This window comes from Anopheles bellator, chromosome 1, assembly GCF_943735745.2.
Source record: "Anopheles bellator chromosome 1, idAnoBellAS_SP24_06.2, whole genome shotgun sequence".
NCBI classification, from domain to species: Eukaryota; Metazoa; Arthropoda; class Insecta; order Diptera; family Culicidae; genus Anopheles; species Anopheles bellator.
In genome coordinates, this window is record NC_071285.1 from 48,032,904 (window position 1) to 48,047,899 (window position 14,996).

General features: G+C 51.6%; 1 protein-coding gene and 1 non-coding gene across 2 annotated transcripts in view; both read right to left on the bottom strand.

Annotated features, from left to right (window-relative positions):
* Nucleotides 1-12,792, bottom strand: part of LOC131215212 (LIM/homeobox protein Awh-like) — an 18,136-nt gene extending 5,344 nt beyond the window's left edge. Inside the window, exon 1 of the mRNA XM_058209603.1 lies at nucleotides 12,697-12,792. Within this exon, the coding sequence (XP_058065586.1) occupies nucleotides 12,697-12,702 (6 nt within the window). The 5' untranslated portion in view covers nucleotides 12,703-12,792. The remainder of the gene's footprint in view (nucleotides 1-12,696) is intronic.
* Nucleotides 5,740-5,811, bottom strand: Trnac-gca (transfer RNA cysteine (anticodon GCA)). Its single transcript has one exon. It is a non-coding gene; the product is annotated as a tRNA-Cys (tRNA).
* Nucleotides 12,793-14,996: the final 2,204 nt, after the last annotated feature.

Sequence of the window (14,996 nt, forward strand, 5' to 3'; positions counted from 1 at the left end):
TGGAGCGGCTCAAATGGCCCGAAACACTTACGCTGCACTGGCCTTTTCCTCCTTCCGGTATGCCCGCGCAGATCTGTGACGGATAGATGGTGCTGCTGTGGATCCCGGCACATTCCGCGTTCGGCACGATGTAGTAGTCGACCTGTTGCAGTGTGGTCGGTGCATACCCGTAGGTAGCATTTAGACCCCAACCGATCAGCGTCACGGCCAGATCGGACGAGCTGGCCACTTCCATAAAGGACCTCGGCAATCGAACCGGCAACACGCGTTCACTAAATCGTAGACGTTGGGTCAACTTCAGGAGGGCGATATCGTTCACGTGGCTTTCGCGTGAATCGTATCCGGGGTGGCTAATGACCAGCTCGATCGAGTACACCGAGTCGTCGACGGTACGCGAGATGTTCGTCCGTCCGACTTGAACCGTCTGGGTGGTGGGACTGGTTGGACCAACACAATGAGCCGCCGTCAGGATCCAGCGATCGGACAGGATACTGCCACCGCATGAATGACTACCGCTGCTGCCCCTGAGCGAGATCATGAACGGGTAGTCCTCGATTTCCGCGTCTGTCCCGTTGACGATACGACGATCGGGACTGTCCTCGTCGATGTCGCTTGGCGCCGCTGCTCGGGATGATCCTTATTCTGATTAGAGTCACGGCCCGGCCCGATTCCTGTCGGCTGGTTCACTTACCCAGGACTGCTCCCAGCATGACAGCTACAATTGGCAAGTATCTGCACCGCATTGCACTTTCGTTTCGGTCTACGTTTGTGGGGTTTGTGATTTTGTGCTGTTTGGCGAGCGCTTGGCTATTTATACCCCCGGAACACATCCTGATTTAGCTTATCTATCTCCTCTGTAGAGTTGGCGGCACTCCCCTTGGTGTGTGTTACTTGTGCTGACCTACCCCAGACGGTGCCAAAATGCGCCTCATCATGCGCCACATTTTCTAGGTCAGTGAGTATTTTTGGCGCACACCCTGCAGACACTATGCGGATGGGCGATAAGGAGGATAAAGGAAAGGGCTTCCTAAATTCCCGAATCCCCGTGCATTGAACTCACAGTTTGTGCATACGATAAGCGCATCGAAAATGTGCATCGAACTCTGATGCAATTTGGAAGGGGCCACGGCAACAGATTAGATTGCAGATGCACTCACAATCGCACGTCGTCATTGATTGCTGGCAGTGCTTCAGTCTAGCCAAGTAGCTATCAACCGATAACATTGACCTGCATTTCTCGGAGCCGATCCAGTCTGAGTTATTCCGGAACGTTTCAAAGGTATCGCATGTCTGGCTTGGCTTTTGGCCAATCGATTCTTTCCATCGATCTTTTACCATCCGTCCGAAGTTCTCATTTACGGCGTAATGCGTTTATCCGCTTATTAATATGTTCATTGCACAGAGAAATATTTTTTGTGAGTGTTATTTTTTGTAAATAAACATAAATTTATCCCTTCAATATTGCCTACCCGAACAGGAATAATCAATTTGAGAAAACGGTAATCGAATAACTCGAAAGACTCGCACGGTACGGAGGGGCTCAACGAGGATCCCCAACGAGGATCATCCCCGGGTTCTTGTGGTAGGCATAAAAATGATATAAAATCTCACTGTACACCCCAGCACCCAGAGCCGTGGAGTGATCGTAAACCCGGGCAGGATCGGCTTCCGATGGCCGCGATCGATCTGAAACGGTGCCTCTAATTTGCGTAACCGAGAAGCAAGTTGGCAACTGTTGCGTGGCGGTGTTTCTTTAACGATCCGCTCGAGAAGCTGCCCGTAGTGGCCCGTCTTCCAGAATGATGTGACAGTCCTGCCATACACACCCAGTCGCCCAGTCGGTGGCTAATTAACGGTGTGCCGTTGTCACGGAGATACTTTCCCCGTTTAAAAATACATAAAATATAGACTGGGCACCGTCCGGTCGGGAAGCGTAAAATTGGTGCCACCATATACTTACTGACGCGCAAACCGCCGGCGCCCCAGGATGGTGAAGCCTCGCAGAAAGGGGCATGATTGGCAGAACGGCTTGACGCCTACGCCCGAATCCAGAACTTCCTCCCTAGGTCGGATTGCCGGTCAACGATCGCATAAAGCGCCATACGCGAGAGACCGCGAGAGCTCCGAAACAACGGTCCGGGGCGGCCCCAGTGCGCCCCACTAATTAATCGAGAGAATTATCGACTTTTGACAACAGGAAAGTAAAGGAATTTTTGCATAATATGCATAAACATCGGACATAAACCGAGGAAGGCGCACACGAGGAAGGTTAGGCCAACCTGTCAAACTGTGGTCCGCCAACGCGCCAGCCCAGGACGCGCGCCGGTAGGGCTTTCGGGAACAGGTTTTCGGGCCGTTGGTTGACGTCCGTTTCGGACGCGCAGCGCCAGTGCACGCTCTAGGTGGACATGCCGATTTAATTACCCACCGTTTTTTTTTTTCGCTGTTCTCGCTGAGCCAGACTTGTTACTCGGTTTAGCGGAGCACAGCACCCGGAGGTTGTCGGGGGAACGATAAATTTAAAATTCACGTCCACCGAAACCATCAACCAAAGCAAGCCTTGGGATGGTGAACGCGATGTGTAGCCACTGCAGTTGCACTTTTCGTTCGTCCCCGTTCCCGGTGGTGTCGTCGTCGTTCCACATAAAGGCACACTCCTTCCTGAGACGGGGATTTATTCTGGATTGCGCCCATGGTTCCGTCATGCGGCTCTAGTGGCCCCGAGGCACCCCATCCGAAGCACTTCTGAAGTCAGTGGAACGTTTCAAAGTTTCCGGTGTTTCGATGTTGAATTTCGACGGCTACTGCGATCCGCTTGGTGTTGCTGCCTCTTCGCGCTGCGAAAGAAGAAGGTTCTCTCCGTTTTCAGAAGCACTCTTTCTTGTGGGTCGTGGCCAGAGCCGGTGCGAGTTCTCGTAGGTGGTCCTTGGCCGAACGGGATGTCGAAAGCCGTTGAAACGCTGATACGTCGTTTATTCGGCCTTAAAAGATGGCGCGGATCGTAAACATGCGCAAGTAATGCCCGCCAGATGGCGGGTCTTGTTGAATGTGGGAATATCCTAGTTATTGCGTAAGCCATTGAGAAACTTTAGCTTTATTTTATTTAATGGACATATTTTATTTTGTTTTTAAAATTTAGTGTTTTAGGAAGGAATACTCGGTGGTGGTTGCGTCGGAAGAAATCGAGCTTCCAAATTCACTTTCTCTTTGGCCGTAAACAGGGCATTAGGAAATGTTGCTTCCCCCGCCAAACCCGGCTTGAAAGGAGGTTACGAAAATTAGTTCATACGCAACGTAGCACAATGAACCGACAACACTCTAGCCTTGGAGGAGGACAATGAAAAAATGACCAGGATAGGCGCTCGGCGAGGTGTCCCGAGCAACAAAAAAAGCTATCTTCAACACAGAAACCTACAGAAAGCATCCGACAAGAGCGGTAGCGGTGGCGCAATCTCGTTCGGACCGACTCGGGACGAATATCATCAAGGTAAAAAACGAACTCTCCCCAAAACTTGCCAGGCATTACGAATGATTGATTGATGATTATTAAATTACTCTCGTGCGTTACTTTGGCGAGTAGTGCTTCTTCCACGGCCAATTGTCCACGGGCACCGCAGCCAGACCAATCGATAGTTAGCGTCTAAACTTTGCCCCGGGTCCGCCGCCGCCGCGGCTTAGCTGCGGCTTACCTTGTGAAGCAACCTCGCTCGGGCTCAGGGGGCCTCAAAGCAGCCACAAAAACATCCTCATCCAGGGTCTATAACTTACTTCGCTACGCGCACAAAAAAGGCGGCGAAGGTTACGCTGGCTGCCGGAACGATCAACCTGCCGCGGGGATGAATCGAAAATCGGCGAGCAGCAGCGAGAAGAAAAATGATGTCTAGATCAAATCTCCGGAGATCTCGAGGAAACAATCCCCGGGGAAATATTTGGGACTCGCATACGGGACCACTGGGCCACGAGAATCTCGCTCGCGCGGTGGGAGCGTGGAAATCGACTTAGAAAGATCCGAGCCCATCCATAACCGATTAGCAAAAGTTCAAAACCATCGCCGGTTTCGGTTCTGAACCACCGGGGCCTGCGCTGGAACCAATCCCGTCCCGATTGCGCTCGATTATCGATCACTTTCTTCCTGCCGTGCCTGCGAGCGCCCTGTCAAAGTCGGAAATTTTTGTGGACCGCCATTGTAGCTTTCCCGTTTCCAGGGAGATCGGAGCCAGAGTTCGCGAAAATAACGTATTTATGTCTGCCACCGTCGTACGATCGATCAGGGCCGGAAGGAATGTTTCGTTGGATTGACATAATCTACCGGCTACCGTGCAGGCTACATCGTCCCGTTGGGGACATTCCCTTTTTTGCTCCCGTGAATGTGGCCCGTTTCTAGAGCACGCCGCACGCCGGACGACAAAAGCTGGCTACCCGACGACCCGATCTGACGGACGATCAATCATCTCGAGGCATTCCTCCGCGAGTGTCCGCTGTCTTCGTCCGTTCGAAACCCACAGCAAGCGCACCACGAGACGGGAGAAACTGCCACACAGTGGCAGCCGACCAGACAGGAGCGTCAAGAATCTGTAATTGTCGCCAGGGTTTACCCGAGCCGACCAACTACTTCCAGTTCCAGATACTGAGCCGCCGGCCGGTGATGTCTCTATCCGGCCGGCCAGCCAGCCGGCTCCAATGGCCGCCCCGGCATCGTAATCGTATAATAATCGAACAAAATTGCGCTCCCGGAACAATCCGGGGTTCCGCGATACGGTACGCGATGTCGTTTATCTTCGCCCGAGGTACGCCCGGCGTCCGCCGAGAGCCTTGGAACAAAAGGGGTCGAAGAAGCCAACATCTTGATCGTCCGGTGAAAAGCTTCCGGAACCAATCGGCGGCGCACAGATTGTGGTACACATTGTAGCGCTCGGGGAGCGATCGGAAAACGATCATCATTAGCACGGCCACGGTGCGCGGTCAGTCAGTTTTCACACTCCCCGTCGCCCGCTGCCCAATTGCCCCCTACCCCGGCAACCGTGTCGGTGGGAGTTTTCTTTGCACGGCGGTCCCGGACGAGCCCTGGTCCTGGACCTGGCACCAGGAAGACGATCAGCACCTTCTCCAGCCGAAGGCGTTCGAAGGCGATCCGCACAAAAGGCGATTGAAACAAATCACTTAATTAATGTGTCGTCTCCCGGCGAAAGATCGACTGGGGGGCGATAGCGCGTCGAACGTGCGTTGCGGATCGCTAGCTTCCCAAGGAAGCACCTCAGTGCCAGCGCGGGTCCAAGCGACGAAAACGACTCGCCATTAGAAAGAAATGATCGTGAACAGAAGCGCTTTCAGGGGAGGCGCTATAAAGTGGCGGTGGTCTTCGTGGAAATCGCTCCGAAGCGATCAGCTAGACAGGGAGTTTGAAAGTAACCCCTTGAAATGTTGCTTTTCTGGACGGGGTCCGGAGATCGATAAGCCATTTGGGATGCGCTGAATGCTATTTCGAAGAAATGGGTGAGATCTTCCTGGCCGATACCGAAAACCGGTGCCGGTTGAACTCATTCGGAGCAGCATCATCAGTGCCGTTTGGTGAATCTAATAATCAGTGATCATTCTTTTTGGAACAAACTATATACTTCAATGCAAAATAATAAAAAAGGATATTAGAGGGGCGCGCATATCCGAGTGCTCTTAGTAGACGGAACTACTCTGATCCAACCTGGTGATGCGTTCCTATTATGAACGACTAAAAACTCAGTCAGGGGGCACCCGGGTTTGAACCGGGGACCTCTCGATCTGCAGTCGAATGCTCTACCACTGAGCTATACCCCCATGTGCGTTTACTACCCATTGGTGACGAGTCAAATACGACGACGACGCGGGTTTGTCCCACGCCAACCAAACAATCACGGCGCGAGGCCTACGCACAAAACACAAAACAAGAAGCCACCAGGCGGGCGGGTCCGACCCACACGTCCAGTGCTAAAAATAAGTTCTAGCATTGGGCCTCGCAGGAGGGGTTGTCACATGCCCCAACAATGGTTCTGCTAGAGTCAGCACTATTCGTGAAGGTGACCGGCGCACGCAAGTAACGGCGACGGTCTTATCAGCGGCCAAGTGTCGTATCGAACGTCGCAGAAAACATAATGTTTTACGATGTCGCCTTCAAGATATCACAAACCGATTGGTTTTTCATCGAGAGGAAATATGGGTTCCATAAAATTTACTCAAAACTCCACGCTCAGAAATTGTTTTTACACCCTTTGGCCTTTTCGTATCGCATGATAAGGTCTCTGACTGTGAATCATTAATATTCGTAAGCGGTGTTGTTATGAAAAGTGTTCCGTGAAGCTTACAGATCTGATCGGCAACACTTTCACGATGTAACCGAATACGATCGAGCTCAGAGTGTTGTAGATCGCGATCAGCATCCCGGCAGCTACACATGTACCTTCTCCACACCATCGCAGCGCAACGCAGCGCTAAGACACGATCGTGTCGTCCCGATAGACTTATAAACATGGAACCGGATGATCGACAAAAACGGTGTGCCCGATCCGATGTGACCGAAATCCGAGTGTCACTGCCTCACGACGCGCGCGCGCGGTCTCGTGATCAACCAATTATTATTGTTTTCTCTCTGTTTTCCCACCCAGCCCCACCAACGCAGGACATTATCGAAACGGTGCCATCCTCGTGCTGCTGCTCACGCTGATAAACGCTACAAATGATCGTCGACACGTCAAAAACCGCGCCGGGTCCCAACTCCGTGGTCCAACCTTCACGCGAAAGGCACCTGCGACACGCAACCAGTTCCACCAGGTCCACCGGAATCTCCGCTCCCGGGTAGACCCGGGATCGGTAATCTTATCCGAATAAATATGTTTTATTTTATGGCCCAAGATTGACTTTTCGGCCGATTATTACTGCAGCGCCGCTTTCATCTTTGACCGCCTCCCCTTTCGGGGCCGCACTGGGGCCGCCCGGTCCCCGTCTCTCCCCGTCCCCGGCTGTGTCTTTTTTTTTGTCCTCCTTGGACTGGACAACGCGTTTTGTCATTCAAATCGGTCCCGCGCGGTTCAACACCAGAAGTAAGACATGGGCAAAGTGCGGCCATTTTTCACCGATCGCGACAGCAATGGTTCCAGCGGCTTTGTGTCACGGGGGCTCAGTCCTGAGCTGACCGACACCGAGCAGAAGAAGAAGAAGAAGAACACTGCCCCGGCCGCGAGTCGGCTGAACGGAACTGACACCACTTCGGACCAACTTCCTGCGCCGGTCGCCGGCGATGACAATAAGAATAATATCGAACGATTTTTTATGCAAATTTAATTTGTTTTTTTTCTGTGTTCTTCTTTCGGCTTCGGGAGGGTGTTTGTTTGGTGTAAGATTTTTCTCTTTTTGCTCCCCCTCCGGACAGCGCTCGAAGAGCTGTTTTTGTGTCCGACGATCGGCTTCAGAAGTTCACGGGAAGCCATAGTGACTTCCAGAGCCAGCCCCGGTCCTAAGGGTTTATGGCGCGCCGATGTTGGCTTCTAACTTTTATTTCTCTCTCCTTCAGCTTAATGATGGTCACTATCGAAGAGCCGATCGCCTTCTAATAGCCTTGGCCAGGTCTGAGCAACGATAACGATCTACTTACCTTCGCAATCGATTAACCGTTGCCGTGGTAACATTGCCAAAGGCAGGTTAAGGTTGTTAATGTTGCCACCAGAGATCGTTATTGTTTGCTAATGTCCAAAACAAAATATTAATTTCACACCACAGTTTTACCATCTCGAATGTAACATTAGCACATTGACTGCCAATTACAAGATACCTCGTAGTTCTAAGGCCAGATTTCTGAAATTGGCCGATGCCTCAAAATAAAAGAAATCGTAAGGACTTCTGAAAAAAAAGAATGTTAAAGTAACAAAAATCACCTTTCCCTACCGTAGAAGCCAACCCATTGAGTTAATTAGGAAACACGAACAACGACTGTCGCCGGCGATCTTGTACTTTATCTGAGGCCCATCACTAGCCATCAACTACAAATGTTTATGTTCGTGTCTAGCGAAATTATGAACTATTTTCAAATTTCCCACCAACTCACTCAAGCGCGGTGCGTGCGAAAGGTCACGAAAGGTCACGCTTTTCCGATGGAGGGCAGCAAAGAAAAACGTGAACACCCAATCCAATGCGGGACGTGGGGTCGGATTCCTTGCCGGACCCACGGAGAATCCCCCGGGGGCCTGGTCACGACCCGAACCCTCTAGACCTATGGGCGAACCTGGGGGAGTTGACGGCCGATACTCTAGCTCCTAGAAGAAGTTGGTCCGGAGAAACAAACAAACTGAACCCTGAACTGGCCCGAAATGTGATTGCAGCCGAAAAAGCCTCGTAAAACCGTTTGACAGACGCGCACACCCGAAAAAGCTCACCACCAGGTTGCGTGCGTGCGAAAATGACCGCCGATCCCACCGAATGACGAACGATCCATTTCCGTCCCACCGTCCCGGGGCCCGAAAGGATTCCACCCGACACATAAACCCGACCACTTTATGGCGATTTCCGGCAAGTTCGGAGCAGCGCAAGTTTTACGATCCTCAGACACGCACCGTTGACCGGGCCGGCTCCACGTGCCGGGTGTCACTTGCGCTGTCAGAAGTCCGGTAGCACTAAAAGTGTGGGGTTTCCCTCTCGAATGGCGCCGGCCACCGGGGCGGATAGTGTTCTAAGAAAATGGGGCCCATTTTATGGGCAGCCCACAAACAACTTCCGTGGGTTCAAATCTGGAGCCGGTCTGCTGGGCGTGCCGTTCTAATGGATGAGCTAATCCTCAGCGAAGCTCTCGGGCGAGACAATGTCGTACCGGGACAATGTTGTGTATGAAAAATACGGTTCCATTTCCATATTCCTCCCATGGTTTCCCTCTCGTTCCTGCTCCACTCCGGATCGTGTTTGGAGCGTGTTTATCGACGTGTCCGTATCATGGCATCGCCGAGTCCGACAAACGAAAACACCAACGCCACCCAGCCGCAAAACAGATGGAAAACCCGCATAAGGGCACCATCTGCTGCTGCTCGGTCCGCGTCGGTCGAGAGTGCTCACGCCGAGGTCCCATGCTCCGTTGGCTGCTGCGATCATCAATCAGCGGCCGTTACACCACGCTGAAAGGGTGGGAATGTGTGGCCCAACTCCAACTCCCTCCGCCGATACCGGGTTGGGCTGCCCAACCCGGTCGGTCGGTTGGAAGCGCCGTTGGAATCGGAAACACGCTGATGATAAGAGGAAATCATATATGCAGCCACGAGGGGCCTCGGCGAAACACTGGATCCGGCTGGAGATCTCGAACGTACTCCGGCGCATCAGATACGGCCGCGGCTGCAAGACATGACACGAGATTCGATGGGTCGATGGAGCGAAAATTCATGACTTCTGATTCGGAATGCGATTGCGAAAGTTCGTTTTCGACTGCGATACAGGCTTTTGATGTGGTTGTTACTATCAGCACACGGTTGGTTGAGGTGCACAATGTTTGGATGGAATCAAGTTATGCCAGAGAAGCCTCGGAACTCTTCCTTTTTTGGGTGGGTAAGCAATTCTTCACGAAATACACTTATTACTTGTGATCCGCATTAAGTAATCTATTCAAAACTAACCCATAAGACGATCGGAAGGAACAAAGGTTGGTGTCGGCCGGTCGGATGACTAAATTTAAATCTTCCTCTGGCCCCCATACTTTTCCAATCCGCCATAGATCCGCCCGATTCCCTTTCTCTGTGCGGCCTTTGATGATGGTTATTGTTTTTATTGGGCCCCAAGGGGGCCCCAAAGGCCTGCCGGCCGCGGGATGAAATGAACCATCGGCACATGATTTGGGCACGTTTGACGCGCGCATTAAATCCACGGGAGACCCGTGGTGGCGGCCCGCGCCAGTCCAGTGTCGCGCCGTGGGAGATTCGGAGAGATTGAAAAATCATCATCGATATGATTTCTTTTTTTATTTTCCTTAGTTTTCTCCCGCCGCCCAGCCATTTCCCGCTTTAATTACTTTAGAATGTGTAATATTTTAATATTTTTATGGCACACCGTTCTCTCCCAGCCCCGAGCCTTCGGAGGTTGTTCGATTCGGACGCGAACGACGATTGTAGCGACGAACTGGGATCTCGCGCTGGAGTTTCTGTTTGGTTGAGCTGTCACAAAACGAGAGTGAGAGAAACAGAGAGACTTCCAAAATCGAAACTAAAACCCCACACGGAAAAAAAGGAACCTGATGCCGAGCCACGCACGGTCCAGTTCGTAATCTGTCCCGTTTGACTTAATTACCGCCGTTTATTTGTCGTTTATGTAAATTTATGAATTGATCTCCGAGGGCGAAGTGCCCGGATCGCTGGGCCGGGAAGCGTCCCAAAATATCCTTCCCATGCGCCGTGGCAGACTTCTTTCTTGACGACTTTGGAACATTTCTCGCGGGCGCACTTCGCTCCTTTTGAGCGTCATATGGCTCCTCGGAACAGGTCCGGCAGGAAGAATTACAAAGTCTTCGGGGATGCCGGGCGGGCGGTCGTAAATTTGGTTTTATCGATGCCGTACGCCTGATTTACGATCGGCTCACTTTTGAGTGAATTTTTTGACCACTGACACCCTGATCCTGGTGCTGGTGGTGGTGGTGTTTTTGATTAATTCCGTTTCACCGGCTTAGTCGGCCCACGGACCGCGGGTTCGTCGCTTGGCGCGCGCCCGCTATCGTAAATCACTCCCGCGCCCGATTGCACGCGCGTTACGCGTATTTGCGGCGACAATATTTATCACACGCAGTGACACAAATCACGCATTTATCTTCACACTAAGCCACTGCGGCCCACACCCATTTAGCCCCTTAACCGGCTCGTCGACGGCGGCGGCCGGGAATGTGAGGAAAATGGACGGATTTTCCACGCACAGTTCGAGTTCCTTTTCGGTTCGAGCCGCTACGGTCACCGAGCGGTCCGCAAAGCAGATTCGCGGCCAAGTTCAATGGTTGGCTGGGTGGGCGATTGCTTTGTGGGCCCGGTTTCTCCGCGAGGCTCATAATTTATCCTTTAGCGATGCTGCTCACTGCACATGTTGACCCACGGGGGCGTCGGAGACACGAACCGACTGTAAGTGACTAAGTAAAATCAATGACTAGCATTCAGACCTGTTGCAACGGGCCGCATATCCTTTACGGAATTGCACTCCCTAATCTCCGGGAAGGTTGCAAAAGGCTATTTTTATAACTGAAATAAATGGAACCGTTTTGGAAGCTTTTCGCTCATTGCCTAAAGTGCCCGGGGATTGAGCAGGAGTCACCGTCGTTGAGAGGCCGCCATTAACAACGCCAAAGCCCATTCACAGCGACTTAACGAGATTTACCGAAACATAGCGGCCCGAGCCACGGCACATGACTAATGATGGGGTTAAATTGTGCATTTTGTGCCCCGGACTCGAAAAGGGTCTCTCGAGAGGATCCTTTTGAAATATTTGCACCGCGCGAGGTGCGAATCGCGCCTTGAATTCCGGGCTCGCAAGGATTACCCGCTTGTTTGGCTCCACCGTTTGGGGCTGATAAAATGGTTGGGCTCCCTCTCGGATGCTTTGTGTCGCTCCTTCCTTCTAAGCCCTGGGCGGACAACATAAATTTGCATTATGATTTGAGCCGCTCGGCTCCATACGGCGGGCGGCAGGTGAGTGCCAAATTCCGGGTCCCACCAGCTCGCGCTATTTTATGCTGGGGCCGCCCGTGAGGACCACGGCCATAAATCGTTGCGTTGGTGTCCTTTTTTGCTTGCACCGTTTTTTCCGCTCTTTCTCCCATCCCGATGACAACGCAGTTGTTGGCCCAGGTGGGAATTTGACGCTCGCCACGGGAGTCCCGAGGGAATCCTTCCGCTCCTTGCTTTGATGTGTGACTCTTCTTCGCCTGCACGTCGGGTGGACATCATTTATCTCTTTGGGGTCCACAAATCGATTCGCGAAAGGAGCAACAAAATAAATTTCAAAAAAGGAACACACAAAAAAACGCAGCAAAGATCAATTTCCAAAGCTCGCCCCGATCGCCAAAGGATCAATCGAACGAAACGCACAGGCAACGCGCAACTGTAATACATATTTTTGATTTTTTGTAAGCCCAATATCAAACCGGTTCAGGACATCGCGACGGTCGACGAACAAGTGTATTGCGCGCGGGCTGAAGGAATTCCTGGGCCACGCTAAGAAGTCGGCGCGCGACAGACGTTTGGCCGTAAAACGGGCGGACAACAGAACCAACGCGAAATGGCCCAACCATGCAGCCGATGCAATTCATTCAATCGTGGCCGCAAATATTATGCTTGTTTAATGGGCCCATTCTGAGCCCGGGTGGGAACAGGCAAACCATCACCCCATGGGAAGTTATTTGGCGAGTCATAAAAACCCGGACGCCATCGGTCGGTAGAAGGTTTACTTCTAACAACTAATTAATTTTAGTATAGATTCGACTGAAAGCGGGCCGAGTGGAATTATGGCTAATGGAAAGGCGTTTCTTTTTACTCGTATATTATTGTTTGTTTAATCCGTTTAACACCGGACCGGCGAGTTGGAGAACGGGATGGTAGAAAAGCCGTCGGCGAATTGACAACGGCGAGATTTCTTAAACAATTTTTTTATTGCCTAATAAAAGCTTCGTTAAAATCGCAAGCCAAAATGTACACAAACGAATGTCCACACAATACCCACCTTCATGATCGGTGGCTCTATCCTCTGTATCCATGAACTCGCAGATTGCCCGTGTTTCTGTGCTCGTTAATCGTGTCCACCAAATGGTTGGTTGAGCCTTCTTCGCGTATTATTTTCGTAAAAGCCATGAATGTAGCCAGTGCGTCACCATTATTTTTAACACACTACACTCCGCACATTTCCAGCCTACACATTCAGTTTACATCCTATCTATTTGACTTTGTTTTATTATTTGGCGAAGCAAAACATCTTTTCAGGAGTCCACCAAATGAGCTTAATTTGTTTTCATTTCACTGCCGCAACGCTCGGCGTGAATCTCGCGCTTCTCCACATCTCCTCACACGATTTCGTTTCCGCGTAAACGGAGGATTCCGGAAGGGACACACGACACCCAGTCGGTATCGCGGGATGACGTATCGCGATCGATCTCCGATTTCGGGCCGAAGCTCCCACAAAATGAACCAAAACAAATGCCGAATGCCGTGAGAATATGCACACGTCTAATCGCGACCGTTATTCGCCAGGGACTGGATTCTGGCGCGCACGTTTGCACGCTCGCCCTGGCGCTATTTTCACGTTCGTCCTCCGCCGGCGTGCTGCGCTTTCGATGCAATCTGCCACCGGCGTCTCTTTCGCGCTGCCGTGCGCAAGGATGAGGCGAGCCCTTCTCTCCGCCGGCCCCGGGACATCTCCACTCCGCATCTCCTGCGCGGCTTAAAGCCATGCCGATGCCGATCGATACCATCTCCGGTTTCCGATCCGCGGACCACAAACTTCGAGATCAGCTGGCTCTCAGGAGGTGGCACTCACGACCGGCACTCACGCATACGCGTGCGATCGAGTAAATAAGAGCTGCCATCACCGGGCGCAAAAGAGATCGCAGCATGCCGGGCAGCACGAGATGAAGCGAGACGCTTTTTGTTTCGTTTTCTCACAGTTTCCACTCGTAGCTCCGCCCTTTTTCCCGGCCAGATGATTTTCCTTTCCATTTTTTTTTGCATTTTCCGAGCCGATTTTTCCGAGCATCAATCCCTTGTTAGCAGCGCTGGTTGCTCCGGGCGCCGTCGACATCCTTTCCTGGCCATTGGATGTTAACAACGAAAACAATTAGCAGCCAAACGACATGCGGGAATTTAAAGGGCGCACAACGCGCTTTAAGCCGCTTGGCAGTTTATTGAAACGCTTAAAGAGGGAACAGCCCGGGTTGTACCCCGTAATTGACATGAATTTATTGGACGGCATTCGGTTTGGTGGCACATTTTTCATCCCTCTCAAAGGTATTGCTCACGGACGGACGATCATTGCGTTGTTTAAACCGCGCAGATAGCGAAAAAAATCGGCGTCTAAGCCCAAGGGTTATCTACCATTTTGTGCCCAGAAGGAAGGAGCAACACATCGCGTTCCGAGTTTCCCCGAACCGATTCTGAAACAACATTGTTGACGAAGCGGGCTAGACTACCTGTGTGTCCGCGCGGCTATCGATGGACTGTCACGTAAATCATCTGACACTCGTCAAAGTGCCCAGCAGATGGCAATCGACGCAGTGAATCCATGGAAAGGTCCGACATTTCAATTTTCTCTCCGCAGCGGCGGTTATCGCGCAGCGGTTTTTCACCTCCGCGAACGAACGGTCACCGCGCGTGTTGATGAATTTTTATTGTTCTAATAAACCCACCGGAGGGACGGAGAAAATCGGACGGACCCGGCCGCGACCGGTGAAAACGGAACCGGACTTTTGCCGGGGAGAAAAACACTATTTCTCAATTAAGAAATTATTATCGACTACGCGCCGTGGTCAAGCCAGGCGTAGTGTTGGTGGTCGTAGCACGGCGCTATCCTATCCGGGCCGGGCGTATGTGTTTTTAGGGGATGGTTTTATTTATTTGTTGATCCATCGGATCGCCTCCTTTCCCATCGGTCGTTTTGTTGTTTTTTGGTTTTGCCATTCGGTCTCCGCGCTTTTGCTGATTACATTTTACGAGTCCTGTCAGTCACACAACGCGCAGACGTCCGGCTGCGGCCGGTGGAATGTAAAAGCTGTAAAACCATGACCGTTCCCTGTTCGAAGGTGGCCACGTGGGCCGTAGTAGGAGAAAACGTGACTTAACTGCGACGCCATTAGTTCGTGTTTCATCGAATGAAATTCGGAAGAAAAACTTATGCAAACATGAAGTTCGTATCAAGCTCATCAAGAAGTTTCAACAACTAACTTTGCTGAGTACTGAATTAGGTATCTATTTTAACCCACAGTATGGCATCCCGTTGCGATCTCTTCGACACGCACTGATCAAGAACCTACT